This window comes from Giraffa tippelskirchi, chromosome 10, assembly GCF_054371585.1.
Source record: "Giraffa tippelskirchi isolate mGirTip1 chromosome 10, T2T-mGirTip1v1.2.pri, whole genome shotgun sequence".
Taxonomy (NCBI): Eukaryota; Metazoa; Chordata; class Mammalia; order Artiodactyla; family Giraffidae; genus Giraffa; species Giraffa tippelskirchi.
In genome coordinates, this window is record NC_137284.1 from 19,962,530 (window position 1) to 19,975,281 (window position 12,752).

General features: G+C 44.3%; 1 protein-coding gene across 4 annotated transcripts; it reads left to right on the plus strand.

Moving 5' to 3' along the window:
• Nucleotides 1-3,599: 3,599 nt before the first annotated feature.
• On the plus strand, nt 3,600-11,116 carry LOC145523901 (acrosomal protein SP-10-like). 4 transcript variants are annotated; one of them, XM_081535158.1, is made up of 5 exons: nt 3,600-3,746; nt 6,346-6,409; nt 6,650-6,888; nt 9,625-9,744; nt 10,734-11,116. In XM_081535158.1, the coding sequence occupies exons 1-5, from the start codon at nt 3,695-3,697 to the stop codon at nt 10,856-10,858; spliced, it is 600 nt and encodes a 199-aa protein (XP_081391284.1). In that variant the 5' UTR covers nt 3,600-3,694; the 3' UTR covers nt 10,859-11,116. The 4 variants fall into 4 exon arrangements, with proteins under 4 accessions (XP_081391284.1, XP_081391283.1, XP_081391281.1 ...); XM_081535157.1 differs by having other exon boundaries at nt 6,346-6,398; nt 6,594-6,888; XM_081535155.1 differs by having other exon boundaries at nt 6,346-6,888.
• The last annotated feature ends 1,636 nt before the right edge of the window (nt 11,117-12,752 follow it).

Below are 12,752 nucleotides of genomic sequence, written 5' to 3' on the forward strand. Positions count from 1 at the left end.
TATATAGCCAAAGTTTAAAACTGTTTTCTGAATGTCTGCTAAGAAGTCTAGAGAAGTCTACTGGCAGAAATGGGTATTATAGATTAATGAGAGGAACATATTATTCATGTAATGGAGAAATATAATCATTGAAAACACTGATTCTAAGTGAATTGGCATCGTCTTGGATGGATTAAGGTCCCTACTGATGATGGCAAAAAAAAAAAAAAAAAAACTTTTCCAGTTCTGAAAGTAAAGACCTCTGTTTTTGTAGAGAAATGGTGGAATATGCACATCTGTGAAGGCAGAACCAAGGGTAAGACAGGGGATGGAGAATAAAATAATTGTTTTTCCTAAGGATGTGAGGATGACTGGGGGAGATTTGTGGTTATTAGGGCTCCAGAGAAAAGAGAGAGAGGCGTGGAGAGGGAAGGGCAGTTGTAAACAACACAGTGATTACTTACATCCTCAAACCTCAGATTCTCAAAAACCCTGTGTACAAAATGCCTTTTTTTTTTTTTTTGGTCACACCAGACAGCATGTAGGATCTTAGTTCCCTGACCAGGGATTGAACCTACACCTCTTGCATTGGAAGCACAGAGTCTTAGCCCCTGGACTGCAGGGAATTCCCCTATTTTTGTTGTTGCTGTTGTTTGTTGGTTGGTTTTTCTTTGTTGTTGTATTTCTTGATTTGGCTGGGTCAAGTCTTGGTTGCCCCACCACATGTTTTGAGCCATATATATCTAAGCATGCACAATCAGGGTAGGAAATTTGGCATTTTGCAACAGTTCATTCCCCTAATAATAGAAATTGAATGAAGTTTATAGTCCAAAGGGAGCCGAGGTGAAGGGCTGGGCTTCCTCAGGAAGCGGTAATCCTAGTGCCTGATGGGAGCCCTTCAGTCCTGCACACAGTCTCTGCTCACCTCCACCTACTCTACTGAAGAAGCCATGTTCTTTCCTGGCTTTCTTTTGCTCCCATTTTAACTAACTTTAAATTTTTTTAAAAAATTTTATTTATGTATTTATTTTTGGCTCTTCTGGGTCTGTGTTGCTGAGCGCAGGCTTTTGCCTGGTTGCTGCCAGCGGGCGCTTACTCTTCCTTGCAGTGCATGGGGCTTCTCATTGTGGTGGCTTCTCTTGTTGCAGAGCACGGGGCTCTAGGTGGGCGGGCTTCAGTAGTCGCGGTGGGCTTCAGTATTTGCAGCTCCGCAGCTCTAGAGCACAGGCTCACTAGTGGTGGTGCACATGATAAATTCAGCATCACAAATGTTGAGTTTCAAGTGTTCTGGGATATCAAAATGGAAGTGTCCAGCTGGTATTCCAGCTGGTATTCAGATATATGGGTCTGAACTAAAAAGAGAGGAGTCTGTGAGACAGATTGGTGGATCTGGGGAGTCTCCAGTTGGTAGGTGGTGACTGACATAGATTAAGAATTAATTCTTGTCAGCAAGTTGAGATGGAGAAGTACAATGGCAAGAAGTGGGGGAGGGGAACCATAAAAATGCAGAGGGCATTGCATATTCAGAGAATAATTAGAAGTTGTGTATGGATGTAGCCAAGAGAAGATTCTTGAGAGAGTCCCTTGGACAGCAAGGAAATCAAACCAGCCGATCCTAAAGGAAATCAACCCTGAATATTCATTAGAGGGAGTGATGCTGAAGCTCCAACACTTTGGCCACCTGATGCAAAGAGCTGACTCATTAGAAAAGACCCTGATGCTGGGAAAGATTGAGGACAGGAGGAGAAGGGGGGCGACAGAGGATGAGATGGTTGGATGGCATCACCGACTCGATGGACATGAGTTTGAGCAAACTCTAGGAGATTGTGAAGGACAGGGAAGCCTGGCATGCTGCAGTCCATGGGGTCACAAAATCAGAAGGGACTTAGCTACTGAACAATAGCAATGGATGTAGCTTGAGATGGAGCTTGGGGTAAAAGTGGAGGAAGGAAAGGGGAGGAATGGAAGGACAAGACAGAGGAAGGAAATGTCAGGACAGATTTTGCACAGTCTTGATGGCTTCCCCTGGCAGTAGGACTGCCCAGATGAAGCGAAAGACCTGAGAATCCTAGTTTTGCCCTTCAACTCAAGCCAAGTAGGGTAGACCTCTGCAACATCTGACCCCTGAGGTCCTACTTTCTCCAACTGACCCAGAATCTTCACCCAGCCCACTCTAAGGGCTACCTATACCTCTGCCTCCATGAAGTAGAGAAAAGGCAACTCATTCATTCCTTCATGCAGGAAAAAAATGTATTGGGGTGGCCAAAAAGTTTGTTCTGGTTTATGGGCAAACCCAAGTGAACTTTTTGGCCAACCCAGTATTAAACACCCGTTGTGTGTCAGCATGCTCTCAGGTAGCAAGGACACAACAGTAATCAAGACAGACTGAAATACCACTTTCATGGAGCTTAAAGTCTCATGGGGGAGAAGAGCATTCAGTAATGATGAGAGTGACAAATATGTCTATTCTAGATCCAGCATTCTGTGGTGTATGTAATGAAGGGTCCAAGAGAGGTGAGCAAGGAAGAGGGAAGAGATGGGGGCTAGGAGATCCCTGCCACCAGTCATGTCTGTAGCCCTCCAGGCTCCTCTGTCCATGGGATTCTCCAGGCGAGAATACTGGAGAGGATTGCCATACCCTCCTCCAGGGGATCTTCCCAACCCAGGGATGGAACCCACATCTCTTACATCTCCTGCATTGACAGGTGGGTTCTTTACCACTAGCACTTCCTGGGAGGCCCCGTCTTCCAAAAGTTGTAATAGCAGGTAGATGCTTCACAGCACCCATCTTCCCAGCAGTCACAGCTCTAAGCTGTAGATCCCTTTTCCATGTCCATATCATGTACATATTCTCCTGTCACCCATCTGAGTTTGCCATCTATTTCCTGCCCAAACCATGATTGATATGGACCTTTATGAAAAGATGATTGACAGAAGTGAGCAGGGTTAAGGAAACAACAACAACTAAAATAAAGTTGGGGCATCCAGGTATAGCAACGGTAAGAAATCATCGTCCTTCCTAGGCCTGAGAGGGGGAGGGGAAGGAAGCCATGCTACTACAGCCTGGTGGGGAACTGGAGCCATGAGGAGAGACACTCAACAGAAACCTTCCTGTCAAGACCCAGCCAGCATCGGAACTGTGGTAGGAAGGTGACAGGAGGAATAAATCCTTCAGTCTCAGTCTGTGTGTGCATGTGTGTGTGTCCCCTTCTCCAGTCTTCCACTGGCTAAACACAATCTGAAGCCAAACCCAACCAGCATTCAGGTGGTCAGCTCAATAGAGATCAGCCTTCTGAGGCCCCCAACCAAAATAAAAGGGCTGATACAGAGAACCAAATAAAAAAATAACCAGCTAATCACACCTCACTGTCGTGAACACTTTAAAAAGAGAGTAGATGGCTTTTAAAATTTATTACATAGAGTATCTGTTATTTTGGCAACTTGATTTTTTTTAAAGAAAAGGCAGAGAGCCACAGTGAAGTGCCAGGCATGGGGAATATCAGCCCTCACCGTATGGTTTGCCAGGAGTTGCCAGAGCGTTAACATGCTGGATCAGGCACCTGTTCAGCGTAACCCATTGTGAGGAATCATGGATTGTTTCTGAGGTTCTAGAATTCCCAGACTCTCTGGCTTGGCACTGGGAGCCTCTGCTCACAGTTTTTCTTCACCGCTCTTGGGCGCCCCACACCAGGGTCTCCTCTTGCCCAAAATCCAGATGAAGAATTTCCTTCTACTAGTGAGTCTGTGTTTCCTTGGATCTGCCAGAGGTGAGTCCTCAGTCTTAGCTCTAGGTGGACATGGAAGAGGCCTTTAAGGCCCTTGAAGAAGGAAGACCAGTATCTTAGTTACCCAGACCAATCTGACTCAGAAATAGGAGTGGCTGAAAAAGTTCAACTCTGAGAGTTGCTGAATTGGTTGATTCCTCCTAGTTAATGGCTTCACCATCAGAGACTGTGCCAAGCTTGGCACAGTCTCATTCCTAATACTTTCAGCCACTCGACGTTGTATCTGATGCTCTGTGAAATGAGAAGACAGGTCTAGGGTTCTGGAAGTCTGGGAATGTTTGCCCCAGTGAACTGAGTGTGTGGGATCCTTGCGTAGTTAAGGTAGAAGGAGAGACACAAGAGAAGGGAGTGAGGTATGCCTGAAAAGTCATCCCGGGGCCAGAGATCCTAGAAGCCTGCCCTCCCCGGTTCTGGTCTGTCCCTTCAGTCATCCGTTTTTCCTCTTTCAGGGTCCCCATTCAGGGTGGGCTCTGTTCCCTTCTTCCTCCTGCAGAAGTGAGAGGCCATGAGCTTCGAGCTCTCCATTAAATGACAGAGTGTTTGCTGTAATGTCGCTTCTCTGAGATTTTGTCTTTTGCCCTCTTCGGTTTTCAAAAATTGACTCAGAAACAAGCTACATAGTTACCAGATGGTAGTATGTGCCAGCCACTTGGTGAGGCAGTGAGTCATAAATGATAAGAATGACTAAGAAAGGAGTGTGCTTTTTCAAGCCTCTTTTTTTGTATCAAAAAATCTCTTTGTTAAAACTTCTGTTCACTTTTGAAGAATTGGTCAAGCAGGTAGTATTTCTGTAACAACTTTTTAAAATTAAAAACTCCTAAAAGCCTTAGTTGGATTTCCCAGGTGGCACAGTGGTAGAGAATCTGCTTACCAATGCAGGAGATGCAGGTTCTATCCCTGGGTCAGGAAGATCCTCTGGAAGAGGAAATGGCAACCCACTCTAGTATTCTTGCCTGGAAAAATCCCATGGACAGAGGAGCCTGGCAGACTCACAGGGTTGCAAAGAGTGGACACAACTGAGCACTTATGCAAAAGCCTTAGTCTATCTTATCTTTCCTTTATCAACATATTCTAATGCTAGTCTTTTGAAAGTCATTGGTTATAAGGACTTCAAATCACTCAAGATACACACACACACACACACACACACACACACACACAAATTCTTACAGGATTATAATCAGGATGATACTATATTATATTCCTCTCAGCTTTTTGATAGGATTAATAACATACTCATCATTAAAGTCTATTCCCCACCCTCTTCTAGGTTATTCAGGCTAAATCAGTTACTCAAAGAGTAATAATAATTTAAAAAAAGAGTAATAATCAAATTGTCTGCATGATGCTACACTTAATAAAATAAAAGCTGTACTTAAGGAGTATTTCGGAGAAGGCAATGGCACCCCACTCTGGTACTCTTTCCTGGAAAATCCCATGGACGGAGGAGCCTGGTGGGCTACAGTCCATGGGGTCGCTAAGAGTCAGACACGACTGAGTGACTTCACTTTCACTTTTCCCTTTCATGCACTGGAGAAGGAAATGGCAACCCACTCCAGTATTCTTGCCTGGAGAATTCCAGGGATGGCAGAGCCTGGTGGGCTGCCGTCTATCGGGTCGCACAGAGTCGGACACGACTGAAGTGACTTAGCAGCAGCAGCAAGGAGTATTTGTCTGATGGTCATTGATAAATGGATTAAATGTAGAAGAGACAGGTCAGAAGAGAATGACCAGCTAAGAGTTTTGTAATTCCAAACGCAAGGTCAGGAGGAGGAAAAATGAAAGTTAATTGAGTACTTCAGCAATGGACTAGGCACTTCACAATTTACCTTATCGAAGACTCATGACAACTCCATGAAGTAGGTGTAAATGGTACATCAAAAGGAATCTCAATGCAGATATAGAAGTATGTAATATTTTTATCTTAATAATTTGTAGCAACTTGGTTTTCGGTCCCCAATCACATGGATAGGGGATTGGGTGTGGGAAAAAAACATGAACTTGCCAAATAAAGGTCTTAATCCCTTCTGGTAATTCGTGGCCTGGTTATATATTTGTCATCTCTAGCTTCAAATTCATTTTGTTTGGAGTTTAAAATCTTCCACCCTTGGTTACAGCAAGAATTACTCAGCTGCTGAAACACTGTGCAGAGTCTCTCCATCGTATCTCCATTCTGACCTTTCACCCACAGGGGAACCGGAGGGAGGCGAGCGGTGGAATTCTGGTTACATGAACGATGGGACGTTGATTTCCTGATGCTGGCTTTGTCAGGAAGCACAGGCAATTTTGGTGCCCCTGTGCCCGCTCAGGGTACACAGATCCACACAAATATTGTGGATCTTAAAATTCTTCCCTTCAATCACTAAGGTAGTCTCTGCGGTTCCTTAACACCCCTGGCCTTCACGGTCCCTCGAGCAATCGGTTGACTGCCTCCAGCCTCTGCAGTATCTTCAGGTGCTTGACCAGACCCCCAGAAACCTAGCGATCCCACAACATTAGCCTTGCTCCCTAGGAAAGGACTCCTTACCCGGACATCCTCTCTCACCCTCACCATCTCTCTTCTATTACTTCTCCATCCCAGGATCATCAGCTCAATCTGATGAGCTTCTTGGCTCTGTGGATCATCAAGCATCAGTTCAGCAACTCTCAAGCGACTACTTTTCACTTGCAAACCCTTCGGATGAGGCTTTATATGAGGCTTCTTCAGTCGACAACACTTTGAGTGAGCATGGTTCAAGTGAGACCGCCGCAGCCCATCATGCTTCCGGTGAGCCAATGGCAGTTGAACACGCTTCAAGTGGGCCTGCTTCAGGTGATCACGCTCCTGAGGTTGAGCATACTCCAGGGGAGGCCACTGTAGGTGAGCACACTCTGACTGAGCACACTTCCGGTGAACAACCTTCTGTGGAACAACCTATAGGTGAGCAGCCTGTAGGCGAACAGCCTGTCGGTGAACAGGCCATAGGCGAACAGCCCACAAACGAACAGGTTGCAAGTGATAAGCCTGCAGGGGAACAGCCTGCAGTTGAACCGGTCTCAGCCGAACAGATCTCAGGTGAAAAACTGGGCGATCAATCATCAAGGGAACAGCCCTCAGACCTCCCGCCTTCAAGCACATTTTCAGGTGAGTCGTATTTGCATGGGTGCCCTTCCTTGACCTTCGGTGGGAAGTAGGTGACACATCAAGAAAGCCAGTTTTAAGGCATTCAGAAGAAAGAACAGTTCAGGCACAGCACAAACAACTCTCTCAAAGAATCTCTTTATGTTTCTTTGCAATAATCCCCAGAGGCAGGATTCAGGTGTTGTGGGGCTTTTGAAGGCTGAACAGTTCAGAGGGCCCTCTTTAAGAAAAACAAAATACAAACTGCCAGCTCTCCCTGCAACTCCATTCCACATAAGGAATTATGAAAATGAATGCCCACAGCTCCACTGGAAGAAGGGGCTCATGGAAGACAACCTTGGTGAGCTTCAGGCTAAATCGGCCTGTTCACAAGCTATGTTAAAATCTTTGCAAATCCTCCAAAGGCATGTCTAGCACCGGAACTGGTAGCTCTTGGCTTTTTTTGTTTGAACATGATGTCAGTGGAAATAATAAACAATCATTAATAATAGAAAAGTTTTATTTGAGCCAAACTGAGGACTAGTTGGCTTCGCAGATTAGTCTGAGAAATGGCCCTGGAGAAGCAGTTTACAGCACAGTTTTATATCTTGTCCAGACAAGGCACATTGAACAAGTCAGGGATATATTTCTTCACGGTTTTAAAAAACACAACAGACCAGTTCATACACATACAGCAAGTCCAGTTTGGGCTCCCCACCTGGAAAGGGAGTTTAATCATTAGTGGAGTGTTGTGGCCCTTTAAATGGGCTGGAACTTGGGGGTACAGAGTCGACGGATAAGAAAGTGAAAGAAGGAAGAAAAGAGGCTAATATTCCCTGGTTTACACAGTGTGCCAATATAACTCTAGGACAAAGAGCTAGCACTGTCTACGTAGGCTCAGGGCACCCTCTCAGAGAGGTCTTGAAAGCCCAGGCAAGTAAGTAGACATGGTGGACACCTGTGCTCCGTGGAAGCAGCCTGAAAGGGAGAGGGGGAGAGAGCGAGCGAGCGAGCGAGCGAGAGAGAGAGAGAGAGAGAGAGAGAGAGAGAGAAATGAGGAAAGACACGGGGACCAGTGCTTTGATGGAACAAAGGCGTTTATTTAACATATTGTGGGCATATATATACTCTCTTACAAGATAGCCCTTTTTAGCAGAGACAGGGATCAAAAATCTAACAAGTCATCCAGAAAGCCAGAGGCTAGAATCATTCTCAGGAAAGGGGGTTGTAAAAGTTACTTTACATATCAGAAGGGAAGAGAGTTGTAAATGGCTGCTGTTCACCATATGGAATTTCCATACGAATGAGATACATGAATTTCTATTACTCCCGAAAGCTGGCTTGCCAGCTCTCTGGCACCTGTATTCAGGTGCTGTTAAGGAACATAGAATTCATGCAAGACTGAAAACGGCACACAGGAAGCCTCCTGTTAAATGTATCCTGACAGTGGAGGACCAGAATCCGTGTCCCAGAAAGAAGGGTATTTAATCTTTATCTTTAATGTGGACATTTTTTTTTTTAACTTCTCTGGTCAATGTGACCTTTTCTTTAATAATTTAAGGAGATGTACAATGTGTGTTTGATAGGCCACAAAGAAGCTATTGTAGTTAGCAAAAAAGTCAAGTTAACTCATGTATAAGCCAGAATGACCTCCAGACCTCAGTATGTGAACGTTTCTTTTATCAATGGAAAGTAAAGCATGCCGACACTTCTGTCTGCAAGATACAGAAATAAGTTCCCAGGACAACTGCAGTTCTTTGGCTTCTTACAAGGGTTTGTTCAAGGAAGAAAAACAAGATTTAAGGTTTAATGTCTCAAGTTATTACTAAACATAAACACTTTATGGTCACCTCATTTGTGTAAGTAGCAGTATTCCAAATTTTCAGAAGAGAGAAGTGAGGTGTACCTCATCTGGCTAGAAAGAAGCAAACCTTGGATTCACACTGAAGTATGACTCCAAAGCCCGTATTCTTTCCACTTTATGCTTCCTTAATTAGGAAATTGGCAGTGGAGATAGGCAATATTGAGTCATTTCAGAGAGACTCTGCCCTTTGTGACAAACTGCCCTGATTGAGGTGAATTTGAGAATAGAGAATTGATACAAACACTTTATGAGGTTTGCAACATTAGAACATTCCAACATAGTCTTTTTTTTTTTTTTTAAGCAATTTCTCTTTTCTCTCTTATTTACTTTTGTTGCAGACCATTTAAAAAGTCTTTATTGAATTTTACAATACTGCTTCTGTTTTAGTTTTGATCTTTTGGCCTGGAGGCATGTGGGTTCTTAGCTCCCCAACCAGGGATTGAACCCTCCCTGCATTGGAAGGAGGAGTCTTAACCACTGGATCACCAGGGAAGTCCTTAACACAGCTTATTAATCAGTCAAATTTTACTACAAGTGTCTGTGCCTTGTGGGTAAGTGAGAGTATCGTGGGGAGTATGAACATCACGTGAAAAGTTCCATTGCTCCTATCGAGTTAGACACAGCAGAAGGGCATCTAATGATAAATGTCCAGGAAGACATTGGGCTATGAATTAAAGTCAATACTAGAGGGTGAAAGGTGGGATTCATCAGCAATGAATATCATAGATGAATCAGTAAGGATGAAATCGTTTTCTCTGGTATGGAAGAGAAAAGATGCTTTTTCAGACCCACGAAATGGTTCTACTTGTTGTCCATCATCCCTTCCCAGATGTGTGACTCAAGGCTACACATCTGGATCACAAGGTTATTTCATCAGGCTGATCTTAAATTTTCAGGCCCACCGTTAAGCTGCTATACATGCTCTTATATGAATGACCAAGGAAAATGTCTTCGTGGAGAGGGAGTCTGCTCCACTCAGAATTCCCAGCAGTGCATGTTAAAGAAGATCTTTGAAGGTATGTGGGGACTTCATGGGCTGGTCTTTGACAGAGAACTCATCACCCAGCTTTAGTACTGATGGGGGAGGGGGGGTTAGGGTGGCAGGGGCCGGAGGAGGGATCAAGCTGGGACTCCCTAGAAGCTTGGAGATTCAGGAGGACCTCATTCTTTCAAGAATGAAGAATAGAATTCCAGCAATTGAGGAAGAGGCCCTTCCCCGAAGGCCTCCGATGTCTTAAAAGAAGACAGGGAGATTGCCTCTTTCTATTAATGTGTGAGTTGCCCCTTGAGCCAGTGGGACATTGACTGCAAGCTCAGGAATGTGTCTATCTTGTTCATGGCTATATATTCCTAGCACTTAGCACCATGCCCAGTCCATGGTAGGCATTTAGTAAATATTGAATAAATGAATTAAGTAATCAACAGTTGTCCACCAGTCTGTGTTCACAAATTGCCAGACCTGTCGGAGTGTATTCCCACACCCCTCTACCCTTATACCCAGTCCTTGTGCTCGGTTGCTCAGAGGTGTCCAACACTTTGTGACCCCATGGACTCTAGCCCACCTGGCTCCTCTGTCCATGGGATTCTCCAGGCAAGAATACTGGAGTGGGTTGCCATTTCCTACTCCAGGGGATCTTCCTGACCCAAGAATTGAACCTGCATCTCCTGTGTCGCCTGCACTGGCAGGCAGGTTCTTTACCATAGTGCAACCTGTAAAGCCCATATTCAGTCCTTATCCCTCAAATAAGGGAAGGGATCTTGGTTACTTTATCCTGTGAACCCCATTGCCTGACTTCCCTTGTGGTTTGTCTTGTCCTTCACTAGAGAGAGTAGGCAACTGATGGAGAAACAGCCCAGAAGAAGCAGGTGGGAGGGGAGGGGAGAAAGAATATGCAAGTTGGAGGACTTGGTCATGCCTGTGCAGGGACTCTGCGGACCATGGATGAAAGGTAAGACTCAACAAGGAAGCTCTGTGCTCTTTACAGTCTGTCTCTGCTTCTTTCAGGTGGTAAACTTCAATTCATGGTTCAGGGCTGTGAGAACATGTGCCCATCCATGAACCTCTTCTCCCACGGAACCAGGATGCAAATTATATGCTGTCGAAATCAGAATTTCTGCAACAAAATCTAGCAGCCTATGCCCTAGCTTCTTGATCTGACTCAGGCAGCAAAAATCCTCCACTACTCTACTGGACTCAATTTATATTTAGTGTCTTCCTCAGGCAACTGCTAATTACATCTTTCTCTGCCTGTCAGACCAGAAGCTCTAATATCCTATCTTTCCTCTCCATGCCATCACCCATCCTTCTCTGCCCTCTGTCTTTCCTACTCCTTTACCCCATCTCTCAACATTCTTTTCTTTCTCAATAAATTATGCATAAGTAAAGAATATTGACTCTAGGCAGACGTCTTTTCCCATCAACCAGGGGCAGGGTTACCCTGAGCTTCCTTCTGCTCCACACACTAAAATGGTTGCATTTTTTTAAAAGATTTCATTTTTTTGTTTACTTTTGGCTGTGGTGGGTCTTCGCTGCTGTGTGTAGGCTTTCTCTAGTTGCAGCTGCGGAGCACAGGCTCCAGGCACGCGGGCTTAGTTGTCACAGCGCACCGGGTTTAGTTGCCCCGCAGCATATGGGATCTTCCCAGAGCAGGGAACAAATTCATGTCCCTTGCATTGGCAGGTGGATTCTTTACCACTGGACCACCAAGGAAGCCCTAAAGTGGATGCATTTTTAAACAATTCCACATTCCTCAAAGTGAAGGGGTCCCCCAGGGCAGGGACCATGAAGAGGAATGCAAAGTAGGTGTTAACTTTTTAGGAGCTTAAAATAATATTGCAAGTCCTTGTCTCTGACCCCAACCTTTCCATCCCTATGGAAACCAAACTCACTTCTACTTACCACGATGTTCAAAACCCACCCCTTCTTGGGACCTTGAGAGTTGTAAGTGGAGACTCTATGCTTAACGGAATTATAACAATGATTCCTTTTAATTTATCTGCTACATAAATAGAACAGGTCATAATTATCTTAATTAAATCTTTTTCTCACACACAGCGTCACTGGTTTGTCTCAGCATAGAGGGGCAAGTGGAAATTGTATACAGCCCCTCTCATCTTGTATTAGGGTTACACTCTTCAAAGTGTTTTCACATCTGATCTGCTGAAAAGAGGCCAGAAAGGCAGTGAGGAAAGATATCATCATCCTGAGTTCACAAGTAAGAAAGTCTGACATAGAAATGTTTTATATATTCAGAGTCCATGTCGTTCCAAACATATCAAGGTTACAGAGCAGCAGTGAGCCAGGGCTAGATTTCAAAACCAAAGCTGCATGATCTCAATCTGAGCAAATAGCACAGTATAAATATTAGCTAAAACAGTTCTTTCAACACCAAAATCAAACCTCTGTCCCACACAAGCCCATTTCTTATCAGCCACTGCTCCCCACACCTCTGTTTAAAAGCCCCTGAAAAATCAATGTTTTTGCTCTGGTTCTTTTCAAGGATTTTTTGTGTGTGTTTGTAGGAAAGATTTCCTTTCCTTTCCTTTCCTACAAAAGGAAATATTACAACATACAAAAACTACATTAGGTCTTAATTTCCACTCATACAGTGGTAAATTTGATACGATACATAATAAAAAACTTTAAAATCCAGAATGGACACAGTACTGCACAGTTTGACCACTAAGTCAAATTAGCTGATAAGCAAACCTCACAGAACAGGTCAAAAACACGATGTGCAACACATCTGAATGGACAGATTTAAAAATATATTAAAAACATAACAATGGCGGTGCATGTTGGGGACCCCTGGTGTCAGAAACAAAGAGAAAAAAAATCCTCCTAACATTACAGATGCTATTTTTTTGATGGAGGGAGATAAATATTAACTAAATGTATTAAACATAGCTAAAACTATTGCGCTGTGCTTAGTCATTCAGTCGTGTTCGACTCTTTGCGACCCCATGGACTGTAGCCCACCAGGCTCTGCTGTCCATGGGATTCTCTATGCAAGAACACTGGAGT